Source organism: Gekko japonicus, unplaced genomic scaffold (assembly GCF_001447785.1).
Source record: "Gekko japonicus isolate JY-2015 unplaced genomic scaffold, Gekko_japonicus_V1.1 scaffold856, whole genome shotgun sequence".
Taxonomy (NCBI): Eukaryota; Metazoa; Chordata; class Lepidosauria; order Squamata; family Gekkonidae; genus Gekko; species Gekko japonicus.
This window is the reverse complement of record NW_015175998.1, coordinates 72,220-84,658: the sequence shown is the minus strand read 5'-3', so window position 1 is coordinate 84,658 and position 12,439 is coordinate 72,220. Positions and strand designations below refer to the sequence as shown.

At 53.5% G+C, this 12,439-nt stretch overlaps 1 protein-coding gene across 1 annotated transcript in view; it reads left to right on the top strand.

Annotated features, from left to right (window-relative positions):
- The window catches only part of MYO18B (myosin XVIIIB), a 185,259-nt gene that overhangs the window by 126,105 nt on the left and 46,715 nt on the right, over positions 1-12,439 (top strand). Inside the window, exons 36-40 of the mRNA XM_015426416.1 lie at positions 1,698-1,811; positions 2,441-2,557; positions 2,953-3,036; positions 4,635-4,772; positions 6,507-6,692. Coding sequence (XP_015281902.1) covers positions 1,698-1,811; positions 2,441-2,557; positions 2,953-3,036; positions 4,635-4,772; positions 6,507-6,692 — 639 coding nt within the window. The remainder of the gene's footprint in view (positions 1-1,697; positions 1,812-2,440; positions 2,558-2,952; positions 3,037-4,634; positions 4,773-6,506; positions 6,693-12,439) is intronic.

Below are 12,439 nucleotides of genomic sequence, written 5' to 3'. Positions count from 1 at the left end.
GATGCGAAATGCCTCCAGCCCTTCCCTAAACGCTAACCAAGGCTCCTGTGATATTTCTGTCATTCTTCTTCTTTAACTTAACTGCCCTTGAGTCCTACGATTTAAGGACAGGTCTTCAACTAGTTCCCCCCTCCCTCCCCCTGTGCTTGTCTGGATTTTCTTTGTCTTTGGATTGCGGTTCCCTGTGTCTTGGATGTGGGTACATAGTGGGGGGAGACCCCCCAAAAAAAGAACGTGAGAGGGTTGAGATGACTCAGCACTGTGGCCCAAAAGTGGTTTCTGAAAGGGGGAGATGAGTCATCAGAGGGCAGGTGTGTCTCCTGGCTCATGGTTTGAATTTTCCCCATTATGGAAAACTCCCTGCAGTCCAAAAAGTAGCACGTCAGACGGAAGGCCAGGAGGGGGAAGGGGGAAGGAGCCGGGAGCAAAAGCCCCTGTCCTGAGAGGCCCGCTCTGGTGCTGATAGGCAAACTGCCATTTCTGCCCTGAAGGAAGAAGACCGGTGGTAAAACTCCGCCTCGTGAATTGCTGTAATCTTCGCAAATTACATGGGGACTCGCGTCATTTGGCAAATGAATGAGCCCAGACCTGGCAGGCAACCGGCAGGATGAAGTGGGAGGTTGGCGCAAGAAGTGGGGGGGAGCCAGGCACACAGCATGGAAACAGCAGCAGTTTCCCTTCCAAGGATTTGTACCAAGATGGGAAGGGGAGGGGAACAGAAACTCCCCCCCCCCCCAGCAGATTCTCCTTGTGCCAGTCGCAAGCTCAAGCCATATTCTGGCCTTTCCAGGGAAGGTGTTTGGCCTGAACCTGGGAAACATGCCTTGAGAGGGATGCAGCTGTAACTAGGGGGAAAAAAGAGGGGGGGGTCTTTATTGATTTATTTAAAACATGCTTATGCTGCCTTTCTACCCGATCAGGGTCCACAAGGCGGCAAACATAAAAAACCCCATTAAAATACAGTCAGCATTACAAAATAATTCAAAATACCCAAACCACTAGAAGGAGGGCCAGCAACCGCTATTGGGGTATGACAAAATAAACAAAGAAGGTTGTCCAAGGCTTTCATGGCCGGAGTTCATTGGTTGTTGTAGGTTTTCCGGGCTGTATGGCCATGGTCTTGGCATTGTAGCCAATCCATATGCAAAAGAACCTCCTCAGGAAAGCTCCTCCATTAGCATGTTTCACAGCCTGGGGAACTCCTACAAGAGAATGACTCAGCCCTCTACCCCACCTTCCTGAGTAGATATAAATTACCTGCCTACCATTTTTCTTCTCACCTTGACACAGAGAATACTTTGTCTTTCTGTGTTATACTTCTGAGGATGCCAGTCACAGCTGCTGGCGAAACGTCCGATCCTACAATGCCAAGACCACGGGCAGCCACACAGCCTGGAAAATCTACAACAACCAAACAAAAAAGGCTTCCCCTTCTGACGAAAGACCCTGATAGAAGGATACGGACAGATCTCCCTGGGGAGGGAGTTCCAAAGTTCTGGTGCCACAACTGAGAAGGCCCTTTCTTGGCTTGCAACTTGTCTGGCTTCAGGAGGTGGGGCCTCCGAGGATGACTGGAGGGAGTGGGAGATTCAGAGCTGGCAGCATTCTGGGAGCAAGGCGGGACTCACTGTTGTGTTGTGGGTTTGGGGCAGTCAGCAGGGTGTGGTGCCATTCCCTGCCTCTTCTGTTCTCTGCAGTGGGAAGAGAGCGAGGCCAGGTTGGCAGAGGCCCAGAAGTCACATGAGGTGCTGGCCCAGGAACTGGAGAACCAGCATGCGGAGCTGGAGGCCATCAGTCGGAACAAGAATTTGGTATGTGGCCTGTGGGGCCAGGAGGACTCGGTAGATTTCTGGGATGAGAACACTTAAGATGCCCAAGAGGGCAAATCAAAACCACTGGAGAGCACAGGCAGCCTTTCTCCTGCGCAGGCACAGAGATGGGAAGGCTGATCCATTTCCCCATGCGTTTTCCCCCCAGTTTTAAATGCCCCCTGGGATTTGCAGGGGGGACACATCCTGGTGACATCCAGGCAGTGGGTTTGTTTCCTCCAACAAGGTGAATGTCCAGGAGGTTATGGGGAAATGGCATTGTGGGAGGGGCTTGCTCCCCTCCCCGCAGCACCTTACTAATCTCAGCTGCTTGGCAGAGCCATTCCTGAACTTTTTGGGCCTCGCTGGCCGGCTGGAGCAGGGCCTTTCCTCAATAGCCGGGCCCAAAGGGCTCGTTGCAGAAATTGCAGATGCTCTACTCCTGAGCCATGGCCCTAAATTCACGGCAGGGTCTGTGGCTAAGAAGTGCTTTTCTGGATCCTGCCCTCCAGCCCAGCTCCACTGCCTCCTCCAGAGACCAGTGTAATTTTCCTGCAGTTTGTCCGTGCAGGAATCCTGCCGCTTTCTCCAGGGATCGTGGTGCATTCATTTCCGCCCCTGTTCTGCCTCAGGTTGATGAGCAGTTGTATCAGCTGCAGCACGAACGAGCCGATCTCCTGAAGCGCATTGAGGAGGACCAGGAAGACCTGAACGAGCTGATGGCCAAACACAAGACTCTGATTGCCCAGGTACGAGGCTTGGGGAGGGGCGAGTGCCGGCCTCCAGGTAGCTCGGCTGGCGTCTCAGGTGAGAGCAGAGGGTGAGCCTTCCCTTCCCAGTCTGGGGAGCTGCCACTCTGCCTTTTGGGCAGCCACCCCCCTACACTCAGCCGCCAACCTCATTGCACCTTGGATCGATTGACACCAGCGGTCCGTGGAGTGGCACGTGAGTCCTGTGGCCCAGCCCGGAGAGCCCGACCTGGCATTGCCAGCAAGGAGTAGTTGTGGAAATGTGTGAGGCTGGCGGAAGTCAGAAATACTCCCAGCCAGAACAGGTGATCCTGATGGTCAAATCCACACCCTTCCACCCAACACCCACCCCACCCTGGACCTTGCATGTTTTGAGCCCTCCTCTGTTTTCACAGTCTGCAACAGACATCGGCCAGATCCAGGAGCTACAGACCCAGCTGGAAGAGGTGAAGAAGGAGAAGCACAGCCTGCAGGAGAAAGTACGCCGCATCTACAGTATTCACAAATGCACACATTATGACCTTTTGTTCTCGGCACTGAAATCTCTCAAGACAACAGATTTGCACTCGCAGTTGGGGGGCTGGCTTGAGGAAACCCACACCCTCCACTGCTTGCCCCGTAATGTTGGGTCTTCAGAGGCAGACTTCCCCCTCCGCTAGCCTGCAGCCCTCCGGAGGGCTTTCTCGGGCTTCTTTTTAAGACTGATAACTGACATAGGACTGTTGCTTAATGCAACAACGACTAGTCAATTACTCGGTTTTTTTTTAATCTGAAAAATCTCTCTGGTGAGCACACCCAACCAGGTCTGGGGGGGGGGGAGAGATCGCAGTGAAGTGGAGGATTGACTAGATTGCCCAGATGCACCCCACCCCCACTCCAATTGAGACACAAAACCAGAGCAAAACCGCCCTACTGCAAGCTGCGGTAGAAATAAAAATCTTCCCGAGGGCACGAGGCACCTAGTTTGAACTGAGCTAAGGAGTGAATGTAGATGGCAAATAACTCAGCCTCGGAAAGAGGAAAGGCTCGGGAGCTCAGAGGTCAGTGTGAATCAGGAATGTGCACAGTGTTTTCTCAGTCTGATTTAGTCTTCGTTAAGATGTTTTTGCTGCGTGTCTATTTTTGTATCACATTTTTAAAAAACAAATTCAATGAAAAACTTCTTCCCGGCTCCAGCCACCCCTTCCCCCATTCTATTTGGGTGATTTGCTCGGAGCTTGGTTCCCTCGCCCAAGGAACCCTCTCCGGAACCCTCCCCGTCTAATCTCGGGCTGCTGGGAGAGAGCAAAGGTGCCCCTCTTTCACAGGCAGCCCATTTTCTTGCTTGCTAAGTGAGTCCAGTGCCTGCCAATCTTCTATCATCGTAGGGGGAGCCTCATGCCGACAGAAAGCCAGAAGACAGCCCTTGGTGTAGTGGTTAAGTGCGCAGACTCTAATCTGGGAGAACTGGGTTTGATTCCCCCACCCCTCCACTTGCACCTGGCGGGGTGACCTTGGGCAAGCTGTAGTTCTGACAAGAGCTGTCCTTGGAAAAGAGCAGTTTCTGTCAAGAGCTCTCTCAGCCCCACCTGCCTCACAGGGTGTCTGTTGTGGGGAGGGGAAGGGAAGGGAGTTTGTAAGCCACTCTGAGACTCCAAGTGAAGGGTGGGGTATAAATCCAATCTAATCTGGGAGAACTGGGTTTGATTCCCCACTCCTCCACTTGCACCTGCTGGATGACCCTGGGCAAGCCATAGTTCTGATAAGAGCTGTCCTTGGAAAAGAGCAGTTTCTGTCAGAGCTCTCTCGGCCCACACCCACCTCACAGGGTGCCTGCTGTGAGGAGGGGAAGGGAAAGGAGTTTCTAAGCCGCTTTGAGACTCCTTCGGGTAGTGAAGGGTGGGGTATAAATCCAATCTCCTCCTCCTCCTCCTCCTCCTCCTCTTCTCCTCCTCCTCCTCCTTTGTTTTGCTGCTGTTGTTATATATTGAACTCTGAGTCGCTTGAAGGCCCATAACTCCAGCAGCAGGACCTGAAGCGTAGGGAGGAGCTGAAGCAGCCGGAGGGCCCATGATCCCTGCTTTCTGTCTCTCCGCAGCTGCAGGCCGCTCAGGCCCAGCTGGCCTACTTGGAGCAGTCCATGGTGGAGCGGTCCATCGTCAGTCGCCAGGAGGCCCTCATCTGTGACCTGGAGAACAAGATGGAGTTCCAGAGGGTGCAGATCAAGCGCTTTGAGGTACGCCGCCTCCTGCACCTGCTGGGGTTGGGGGTGGGAGCCGGCCAGGAACTCTGCCCACTGAGGGCCGATTATGGGGGAGGCAAGGTGGGAGGGGGAGCAGACAGCAGTCCTGCCAAAAGGATGCTCTTGGGGACAAAAATGGCAGAGGAGCTCGGGAGTGTCGACGCCGCCGAGCGGAGCGGATTTCACAGCGGCCTTGGGAACAGGAGGCCTGTGAAGGGAGGCTGGAGGTCCCGGGCAGAGGATCACAGCGCCTTCCTCAGAGGACGGTCGCCACCCTCCTTGGGGAGGAAGCCTGGCCGGGAGGAGGAGGTAGCGTAGCCGTGGCCTTTGCGTTCTCCCGGGAAGCCTCCCCTGGCCCCGCAGTTCCCGGTGCTACTCTGCACCGCTCTTGCCACGGATCGCCTGGCAGCTGCCCCGCAGTGCGCTTCCAGAACAGCTGTGCCAACAGCTGAGAGCGTTGCAGTCTGGTGAGCCCCTAATGGGGCTGCCTGAAACGTGGGCGGGGCTGGGGGGGGATGCACCAGCCCAGGACAGGAAGATGAAGCTGCTTTGCACCTGTGGGCCATTTAGAGAACTCCTGGCTGCCGAGGCATCGATCCCCGCCACTGCAGCCGATCAATTTCTGACTGTTTTTCCTTCACTGACAAATTTGGCCACGGAGACCAAAGCGCATTCGTGCCGCTCTCCGTTCTGAGCGGGTTCTGGAAATAGGCCTGGGCGGTCTGTCATCCTGCAAGGACGAGTTGCTCAGGATGCTGGCCTTCCTTGACAGGGTGGTTGCGAAGAGCTGCAGCGGTCCTCGAGAGGCAGAGGTTTCTGCTGAGGCTGGCTTCAAAAGGGGAGGGAATGATACGTTTGTGGCTGGAACACGTTGTGTGTCAATTCACCTTATTTTGCTTTATCAGTTGTGGTTTTGCCCGTTGAGGAGGAGGAGGATGCGCTGGTGGACAAAGATGGCTTAGTCCGTGAGGCAGAAAAGGCAATTGGTGGGACATCTTATAGTCCCCCAAAGTGTGCCTCTTGAGGTGGGCCTCCTCACGCTCCCTCGGTCCAGGGCCCCGCCCACCTAACACATCAGTATGTCCAGCTCTGGAGATCTTGCCAGTTGTTGCTCACATACTTACAAGCCGGAGTCATTTCCTGCCGGAGTGCGGCAGAGCAGCGCTCCAGCAGTAAGGAGCCTGGGACGACCCCCCCCCCTGCCACCTGCCTTTCTTTCCCTTCCCCAGATGGGGAAGGGAGAGAAAGACATTCTAAACATGCCTGGGTTCCCTGCCCAATCTTCTCCAGGGAACCCAGGGAACTGCAGGGAAGGGAAGGGGAGGCGGGCAGACATGCCCCCCCTTTCCCCTGAGCCTCTCTGCTTTTGGGGGGGTTTAAATGCCTTTGTTTCCCTTCCCCATCTGGGGAAGCCACGGGGCACCTGGAGAAGATCGGGCAGGGAACCCAGGCATGCTTGCACGCCTGCCCTTTGTCGGGGGTGTGGCATATGCAAATTAGTTATGCAAATGAGCCCCTGCACCTCTTTTTCTACAAAATGACCCCTGCTTACAAGCAAGCTTTGGGCAGTCAGAAGGTTGTGAACCTTTCCCTTCCAAACACAAATGAAAGCTGCGGTTCTCAGGGAGATCAGCTTTGTGGCATGTTCTATGTCTCGGCAGAGCTGCGGAATGGACACTGGCCTGTCAGGTCCAGCAGCTCCTCACCCAGTTATGGGTCTCTCTGTAGATGCTGGTTCTGCGTCTTCGGGACAGCGTGATCAAGGTGGGGGAAGAGATGGAGAAAGCAAAGGAAGCCGAAGCGCGAGAAAAGGAGAATGCCTGCTACTACCAGCTGCGGATGGAGGAGATGAAGGCGGACCTGACAGAGCTGGCGCAGAGGGAGCTGGAAGCCAATCGCAGGAGGGTGGAGCTGGTAAGGGGAGGGGGGGAAGGACGGGGGGGGCATCTCTGGATACGCAGGAGGAGGAAGACAGAGGCTGGGGAAGAGCACAGGAAAGCTAGTCCAGAAAAGCACTTGCAAATATTTTATTTATATATTTATTTATTATTTCTATTTATATCCCGCCTTGCCGGACACGCTGGCTCAAGGCGGCTAACCGGGTTAAAATAACAAAAACAATACAGAGATAGAACAGTTAAAAATACAAGACCGGTTAAAACAGCAACAGTTACAGATAAAAACCAACAGATGATGGCGATAATCCAAATCAAACCCAGTGATAGGAGTAGCTTCCAGCAAGTTCTCAGGCCAGAAGATGTTCCAGGGCACATTCATCAGTGGCGGCTCCTAATCGAAGGACTGGTGGGAGAGTTCCGTTTTACAGGCCCTGTAGAACTGTAGAAGGTCCAGCAGGGCCCTGATGTCCTCCAGGAGCTCATTCCACCAGTATGGAGCCACCACTGAGAAGGCCCTGGCCCTGGTGATATTCAGCCTGGCTTCTTTTGGTCCAGGGAGGATCAAGCGGTGTTGTGTCCCTGACCTCAGTGCTCTCTGGGGCACATGTGGGGAAAGGCGGTCCCTCAAGTAGGCAGGCCCCTGACCATATAGGGATTTAAAGGTTAAAACCAGCACCTTGAACTGAATCCGGTACGCTATAGGCAGCCAGTGCAGTGTCCTCAGCACAGGCTGGATGTGGTCCCATGTAGAGAGACCCATCAGCAGCCTGGCTGCGGCATTCTGCACTAGCTGCAGCCTCCGGATCTGGGACAAGGGCAGCCCCATGTTGCAGTAGTCTAATCTCGAGGTGACCATTGCATGGATCACTGTTGCCAGGTCATTGCATTCAAGGAAGGGAACCAACTGCCTAATCAGCCATAGATGGCAAAAGGCCGCCTTGGCAGTGGCTGCTACCTGGGCCCCCATTGTTAAGGAGGCATCCAGGAGCACTCCCAGACTCCTGACCCTCGGCGTCCCTACCCCCGACCCGCTCCGACTCAGGCACAGGACCTCCGTCTTCGTTGGAATCAATTTCAATCGGCTCAGTCTAAGCCAGCCCATCACATCCTGAAGCGCCCCCTCAAGGTCATCTGGGCTGGAGTCGGACCGGCCACCCAACAACAGATATAGCTGGGTGTCATCAGCGTACTGGTATTTAGTTTCAGCTTAATATTCACCCTTAACCATTTAACCCCAACAACCAATGAATAGTCCAAGAAAACCTAGAATTGTTCTGCTGCCATGCTCTTCATCATCTCACTGAGAGAGGGCAACTTAGAGACCAGGCAGTATTTGGCCACTTCATTCTTCCCTAGTAATGGGTTTTAAGGAGCCATAAAGACTGAGAGATGGAGACGCCTCCCCTCCCCCGAAAAAAGCACCCCCGTCCTCCGCTGAATCTCCTCGCAGGGCCTGGCGCTGCATCCTTCCTGGTGATCGCCCTGTTGTGCCACGGAGCTGCTCTTGACAGGAGAGACGTTCTTCCTAATTGCGGAAGTGTGATCACAAACCCTTGCAGGGTGGCTCTGCGCCTTCCCGCCTTGGCTTCTCGCCTGCCTGCCTTAATGGTTTCTCAGCTCTGGCTGTGAGTTTGTCAGGAGGAGCTGGGCAATTTCCCACTCCCGATGAGGGCCGACTCCCCCCAAAGACTGCGAGCTGCCCCAGGACAAGTGCCGGCTTCCTCGGGCCGGGGTGCATGTGGAGGAAACTGATGCCAGGCGCCTTCCGAATACTCTCTCGCCCCTTGGAGGAGGACGGCTTGTTTCCTTGAATTTTGCCTTGAATCCATCCTTCAGCCCAACAGCAAATAACCAGTTTTCACCATCGGTCTGACTGGACCCATTCCAGTGGCGGCCGTCACACAAAGGACGAGGAGCAGCGCTTCCTCTCCTCTCTCCCGAGGTCTTTGGTCACTTCAGAACAGGCAGGAAGGCTCGCTAGGAACCGCTTAGTAACAGGTTGGATCTGATACGGATCTCCTCGGTGAGTAGGGTTACACCCACTGTTCCCTCTCAGCTGAGTTAGTGTGAGCTAGCTGACTGTTTTCTAGCCTCCGGCTCACACATTTTTTGCCTCAGCTCAGCAAGGAGGCCCCCAGAGCCAACTGATTTAGGCAGTAGCCCAATCGCTCGCTCAGAACTTTAATGCCGGGAGCTCACAAAGCAGAAATCTTGTTCAGAAGACTCTACAGCTTAGAGGGAGCCTTGGTTGCATCCTCCGGGTGGGGCCCGGAGATCTCTTGGAAGGGAGCTCCAGGCAACAGGGATCAGTTTCCCCCGGAGGGAACAGCTGCCCTGGAGAGCGGGGCTGGACAGCATCAGGCCCTGCTGAGCTGCCTCCTTTCCCCAAGCCCCGCCCTCCCCCAGGCTTCACCCCCCCCAAATCTCCAGGAGCTTCCGCCCCAGTCATTGCAACCCTCTTTGGAGAGCACAGTGATGGGCGGCCCACCCTGATAAATTCCGCTCATCCTTTTTGGGGCTGGGAGCACACGACCACATCCCCTCCGATGCCAACCTGGCCGGGGCTGGCTTCATGGCACCCCTGGTGCCGCCTCGCCTTCGCTGGAGACGCTCCTCTGTGCTAATTAGGTCAGCGGCAGCAAATAGCCTGTTTTGCAAACTGTTGCCAAGGGTGGGATGCTGGGGGCCACGAGCAGCAAGCCACAGACACCCCCCTCCCTCCCTCCCTCCCTCCAGGATGCACAGAGTTCTGGGGAAGACTCCAGGGGGGAGCCTCCGGAAGTGGCCTCCGGGGAGCTCTGTCGCCACCACCTGGGGGGCTCCATCGGCCAGAGAAATGCCTCAGCAGGGCCCTGCCAGTCCTGCCGGGAGGGATGTGGGAGCTCCTTGAGGCTTTGAGGTTTGCTCTCTCCGTAGGAAAGGGAATCCTGCCCCCCTTTGCCTTTGGGCACGCCCACCAGCTCCTTGGGCGGGACTGCCTGCCTCCAGCTCAGCCCCGTATTAAGGGGAAGCTCTTCCATACGTACCCCGTGCTGGGTAATGTCAACCGCGGCAGTCGAGCAGAAACAGACTGTAGCGGCTTCCCTGCTTGCTGCATCCACCGTCGCCAATTCCGGGGTGCCCTCCTCTGCCTTCGCAGGCCAAGGTGGACGGCTGCCGCAGCTCTCTGCACATCCTCTCTTCTGCCCGGCAAGCCTCACTCTCCAGGGTTCCAGGCAGGTCAGGGTGATGAGCGATCAAATTTATTGATTGGTTAAAAAGAGTTACACCCCGCCTTTCCTTGTGGTTCAAGGCAGATGACAATAGTAGTTAAGAACATAAGAACATAAAAGAAGCCGGTGTTGGATCAGGCCAATGGCCCATCCAGTCCAACACTCTGTGTCACACAGTGGCCAAAAATACCAGGCGCCATCAGGAGGTCCAGCAGTGGGGCCAGGACACCAGAAGCCCTCCCACTGTTACCCCCCCCCCCAAGCACCAAGAAGACAGAGCATCACCTGCCCCAGCCTGAGAGTTCCTATCTATACCTTGTGGCTAATAGCCACTGATGGACCTCTGCTCCATATGTTTATCCAATTCCCTCTTGAAGCCGTCCGTGCTTGTAGCCGCCACCACCTCCTGTGGCAGTGAGTTCCATGTGTGAATCACTCTTTAGGTGAAGAAGGACTTCCTTTTATCCGTTCTAACCCGAGCGCTCAGCAGTTTCATGGAATGCCCACAATTTGTTGTATTGTGAGAAAGGGAGAAAAGGACTTCTTTCTCAACCTGCTCTATCCCATGCATAATCTTGTAAACCTTGATCATGTCACCCCTCAGCCATTGTTTCCCCAGGCTAAAGAGCCTCAAGTGCTTTAACCTTTCTTCATAGGGAAAGTGTCCCAACCCTTTTATCATTTCACTTGCCCTTTTCTGCACTTTTCCCAATGCTAGAATATCCTTTCTGAGCTGTGGTGACCAGAACTGTACACAGTACTCCAAATGAGGTTGCACCATTGATTTGAAACCGGAAAACAATAGCAAACTCCAAATCTTCTTCTTCCTTCCCCCTCTTCAGAGAAATACCTGATCTAGACCAAATGGCCAGCCTGGGTCTTTGGGACACGTGGAGTGTCAGCGGTGTTTTGGCTTGGGTGGGAGGAAACCCCCAGAAGGGCTGAGTCCCGTTCAGCACCTCTCTGGGGCGGCACCGCTGTCTTTTGGAGTGACTGGGGGGCGGGGATCTTGCTTGGCCTCACTGGCTGATGATTTTAACTACCCACACATTGATTGGGAGGAAACCCCCAGAAGGGCTGAGTCCCGTTCAGCACCTCTCTGGGGCGGCACCGCTGTCTTTTGGAGTGACTGGGGGGCGGGGATCTTGCTTGGCCTCACTGGCTGATGATTTTAACTACCCACACATTGATTGGGTCAATATGTGCTCTAGTCAGGAAAAAGAGATTGAGTTTCTAGACACTCTCAATGACTGTGCTATGGAACAGATGGTCACAACCTACCAGGGAAGAGGCGATCCTGGATTTGGTCCTAAGTAACGCCCAAGACTTGGTGAGAGATGTAGAAGTGATTGCACCGCTTGGGAATAGTGACCATAATGTTATTGAGTTCAACATTTGTATAAATAGGGAATTGGCCAAAAAGACTGTCACAACCACTTTTAACTTTAAATGGGGTAACTTCTCTGATATGAGGGGACACGTGGGGAGGAAACTGAAAGGGAAAGTAGAAAGGGTCAAAACCATTTAAACTATTTAAAACTACAATTCTAGAATCCCAGAAAAAATATACACCGCAGGTTAGGAAAGGCACACATAGGTATAGGAAAAAGCCTGCATGGTTAACAAACAAAGTAATGGAAGCTGTAAAAGGTAAAATGGATTCCTTTAAGCAGTGGAAAGCTAGTCTCAGTGAGGCTGATAAAACGGAACACAGGCTGTGGCAAATAAAATGCAAGTCTGTGATCAGGCAGGCAAAAAGGGAATATGAGGAGCATATAACAAAAAACATAAAGACCAACAATAAATCTTTCTTCAAATACATTAGAAGCAGGAAACCAGCCAGGGAGGCAGTGGGGCCTTTGGATGACCAAGGGGTAAAAGGAGTACTGAAGGATGATAGGGAAATGGCTGAGAAGCTGAATGCATTTCTTGCCTCTGTCTTCACTGTGGAAGATGAGAGGTGCTTGCCCACTCCAGAACCGCTGATTTCAGGAGGGGTGTTGAAAGACCTGAGTCAGATTGAGGTGACGAAGAGAGGAGGTCCTATGACTGATAGACAACTTAAAAACGGATAAATCACCAGGCCCATATGGCATACATCCGAGAGTTCTGAAAGAACTCAAATGTGAACTTGTGGAATTTTTCATTAAAATCTGCCTCCATTTCTGAGGACTGGAAGGTAGCTAATGTTACTCCCATCTTTAAAAAGGGTTCCAGAGGAGATCCGGGAAATTACAGGCCAGTCAGTCTGATGTCAATACCAGGTAAATTAGTGGAAACTGTTATTAAGGAAAGAATTAGTAAGCACATTGATGAACAAAACCTATTGAGGCAGACTCAGCACGGTTTCTGTAAGGGAAGATCTTGTCTCACTAACTTGTTAGTGTTCTTTGAGGGGGTGAACAAACATGTAGACAAGGAGGACCCAATAGGTGTTGTTTACCTTGACTTCCAGAATGTTTTTGATAAAGTTCCTCATCAAAGGCTCCTAAGTAAGCTCAAAAATCACGGGATAAAAGGACAAGTCCTCTTGTGGATCAAAAACTGGCTA